The sequence below is a fragment of the Crocodylus porosus genome, unplaced genomic scaffold, assembly GCF_001723895.1.
Source record: "Crocodylus porosus isolate Cpor-Errol unplaced genomic scaffold, CroPor_comp1, whole genome shotgun sequence".
Taxonomy (NCBI): domain Eukaryota; kingdom Metazoa; phylum Chordata; order Crocodylia; family Crocodylidae; genus Crocodylus; species Crocodylus porosus.
In genome coordinates this window covers 97,535,634-97,539,827 of record NW_017728943.1, presented here as the reverse complement: position 1 = coordinate 97,539,827, position 4,194 = coordinate 97,535,634, and the positions used below count along the sequence as shown (strand labels likewise).

Sequence of the window (4,194 nt, the reverse complement as noted above, 5' to 3'; positions counted from 1 at the left end):
CTGAGCTGTGGGGGGCCCTGGTCCTTCCCTCCATAGCAGCAGCACCGCCATGGGCCACCCCAGCTCAGAGGTAGCACCCAGCCCAATCCAACTGTTCCCCAACCCTGAGCTAGGGCAGCACCCATCCACTAGCAGCCTGCCTGGGCAGCCCAGGGGGTGCAGCCACCACAAAGGGAAGGACTGTGACCCCCCCCACACACACAGCTCAGGGGCTACCTGGCCCACCAGCAGCTTGCCCCCCCAGTTGCAGGAGAGGCCAGACAGGCTCTGCAGGGGAAAAAAAAAAAAAGAAGGATCAGGCCTCTTGCCGCTTCTGCCTTCAGCCCACCTTTCCCATGACAGGGAGGTGAGCTGTCAAAACGTTAGACATAGCTACACCGCAAACTAAACTACATGCAGATGTGATTTAGTTTGCACTCATTTAAATCACTAAAAATCCCTGTACATGTACAGCGTGACAATTACACCACAAAAACGTGCTGTTTTTGTCATAAGTACCCATATGGTTTAGATGGGAAAGAAGGATTATCCAGCCACCGCCAACACTGGGCAAAGGAACCCATGATATTGCCTTAGACTTTATTTCCTAACAAACGGAATATATGAGAACTGGTTAATAAAAATGCATTTTTTTTTAAAAATCTGGTGTGGATATGTCCATTGTTTTATTTGGCTCCCATTTCTACTGTATTTAAATCATTAAAGAGACCTTCTAATCTATCAACGTTAGAAAAATAATAAAAATATAAAATATATTTCTCAGAGAAAAACACAGGCAAAAGGTAAAATGTATTCAAACATTATTCTATAAAAGGACATAGGAAAAAAGAAAACTGCATCCAATTTGCTTACTCCAGTAATATCAAAGTCAAAAAGCATTTGTGAGCCTGAATTAATTGTCAAATCAATCTGAAATTATGTTTGTAATTACAGCTAGTATTTTCTCAGTTTCTCAAAAAGTAGCCTGCTTAATCCCAATTATTAGCTGAGACACAAAACAGATGTCATAATCCATGGCAAAAAAAACAGTCAACTGACAGCGGCTTGTTTTCAAACAGACATGCCACAGATTTTTTATATATGAAAAAGACCAAGAGCGTAAGTAACTTTACTACAAAATTGTATTAAGCATTTTATTGCTTTGCTGCAATGTTCCTCTAGCCTCATCTGTGAAATAATAGACCTGCATGGCATTTAAGCAACTAACTTCTCATTATCAATGATTGCCACAATACAACAGAATTCTGGACCAATTTGTTAAAGCTCTTCGAGATTACCAGTGATGATACCATACCTAAACGTTACCAAAAATTATTTTTCTAGGCTCAGAGAATTCCTTGTTCCAGACAAACTACATTTATAAATATATAGCGACAAACAAGTGAAATGCCTGGCTGCTGCTTATGTTCTTACAGACATTGATTAATAACTTCCTCATTCCTATATCCTTTTGCCATTTTATTTTACCTTTAAAATGCAATGGTCTTCCAGAACAGCTGGCAAAACCCCACACAATTTAATTATAAATATTAAGTTAACACAAGGTTACTACCTACTAAAAACACTGTTTATTTTTAGTATTTATAATGTCAAATTGCTCACTTAGAAATATGAATATTAACAATATACATATATGACAGCCATCCGACCATAGCAGTTGACAAAGGAATTTTCCATGGAACTGCATAGCCACTCTTTAAAATTTTATTCCTTCAAATCAATGAATAAAGTAACAAATTTCACACATGGACTACTTCCCACCCAAGCAATCCAAACCCCTTATTACTTGGTTTCCAAAATGCTTCACTCTGTGGATCATGAACAGCACTTGACAAACACTGCTTTAGAACAGATGACAATATAAGTTTTTATATATTAGTTTAGGTTCCATTTCACCTTCAAATAGTTCTTTTTAAAGATTAGTAAATATGGTCTCAAAATATATAAAAAACCCCAACCCACCAAAACTACCACCACCACTAGGGGGGAGGAGGGTGCAGAGGTTAAAGTCACAGAAAAGGTTTCGCTTGTGATGTTGGAAAAACGTTAATATTCAACTGTTAAGACATACTTATATAACTGAACATATAACCCTCACGAGATGAACAGCTGCATTCTTTCCAAAATAACACCATAACTATTCTTCCCAGGAAAGGATATTTCCATTGAATTCTCTACATATGCACTTCACAACAGTACACACAATAGCCACAATAGTCATTACAGTGTCACCTACCTCTGCTATATAATATTTTCATCTATAGCTCTCAAAGCTCCTGGCAAAAACATGTACCATTAATCCCATTTCATAAACAAGGAAACCAAGTCACAGGGAAAATGAACTTAACCACAGTTATCCGACAAGCTGGATGCACATCTCCAAACTCCTATCCCATTCCGTTATCTGCTAGACCAGGGCTGTCCAACTGGCAGCATGTGGGCTCATAACACACTAAGTTAAGGTCTCCAGGCTCCCCTCAGTCACCATTCCCATGACTGCTGCTGCAGGGCATCTGGGCTCCCCACCTCTCTTCTCTGGCCTCTCTGCTTGCTGCCCCTAGCTTGGTGCAGGGAGCCGAGGGTAAGGCCAGGGCCATACAGTGCAGCTGAAGGAGTGGGGGTGCCCACCTATTGAGCAGTCCATGGCTTGCCCTGCTACGCCTGTGGGCATTCAGCCTAATGCGCACGCAACCCTTGGCCTCTTATTAAGTTGGACAGTCCTGCACTAGCCTAGGCTGCCCTCCACTTTACACCTAAAATGTTTAGGGATTATGTCACACTTACTTTTTGTAAGCACATTTAACATTATATCCAGCAGCTGAGTTCAACACAGGGATTCCAAGATCTTGATACACTTGCTTCCACACAGCTCCGCTTTCAATCTGTTACAAAAAACAAAATGCAAATACGTATATTAATACAATAAAACACAGAAGACTGATTTAAGTCAACACTCTACAATAAAGAAAACTATTGACAGTTTCTTCATATTTATCCATACAAATGTGTACAAAATTACTGTTATGCTGTAAAACAAATTTCAACCCCACTAGAACCATTATATAGGTCAGGCTCAAATTCCTGTAATTTTGTATTTCCATAACCCATAGTATGGCCACTCAAATGCAAGTCAGCCACGACGGCTTTACGAAACATTATTTAAACTATTTTTCAGTCAGAGAGAAGAGTTTTAATTTGAAAAGAGGGTAATTCATAGCAGTCATGACAACAACATTTTAAGTCCTCCTCTAACAGATCTCCCATTACATCCTTACTGTTTCTATTGTATTGAAGTTTTGTAGCCTGTATGATATGCTCTATTTCAACTCCCCTTGATAGGTATTGAAGCACATATTGGTTTTTTGTGCATATGACCCTTTCCCATACATCAGAAGTGACATTGCATCCAATTAAGTAAACACATATGTCAACTGGTGAGTTAAATTTATAGGAAGGAGTCATAACAGTAAGCAGAGCCCGTTTCCCCTAGAATTCCAAGTCTCCACCCTAGTAGGCACTCCAAGATCACTTGAAACTCCAGCTAGCACAGTCTTCTAAATATTACCCAAATCACAGAGGGATGAAGTGCATCAGAAATGTGAACTTGGACCACTTGCCTTTGCAGTCTTACTGTAAAACGATTCAGAAGTCTTTACTATTGTCTCATTCTCTGAGCCATGCTGTACCAAGTATTAGAATTTTCTTCACAGAAAAATAAGCAAACTGACTGGTTTTATGAAGCAATGAGACATACTGTATATGCCAGGAGTAGGCAAATGCAGCCCGCAGGCCATTCTATCTGGCCCGCGGGGCTCCTAAAGAAATTAGAAAATTAATATTTATCTGCCCCACACTGCCTGTCATGAGGCCCCTGATGGCTTACCAAAACCCAGTAAGAGGCCCTCCACCCAAAATAACTGCCCTCCCCCACCGCATGCCTATTTATCCAGTATGCCAAGATGTACTATATGACTATGCACAAAGAAATTGGACCATGTCAATTTGTACCTGGCTCCTATCTGAATGGTTTAGTTTTAGTGCTGGTGGGTTTCCTATGCTATGGTAATATTAATTTTTCAGTGCCTAGCAATCATGCACAGTCATATGTACAATTACTTTTCACTCTCTCTCTCAACTGTTGAATGCCTAGCAATCATGTATAGTCATATATACTATTAATTTTATCTTTTTTTT

The 4,194-nt window shown here is 39.8% G+C and overlaps 1 protein-coding gene across 1 annotated transcript in view; it reads right to left on the bottom strand.

Annotated features, from left to right (window-relative positions):
- Nucleotides 1–4,194, bottom strand: part of ARID4B (AT-rich interaction domain 4B) — a 98,546-nt gene that overhangs the window by 47,197 nt on the left and 47,155 nt on the right. The window contains exon 13 of the mRNA XM_019548615.1: nt 2,785–2,882. Within this exon, the coding sequence (XP_019404160.1) occupies nt 2,785–2,882 (98 nt within the window). The remainder of the gene's footprint in view (nt 1–2,784; nt 2,883–4,194) is intronic.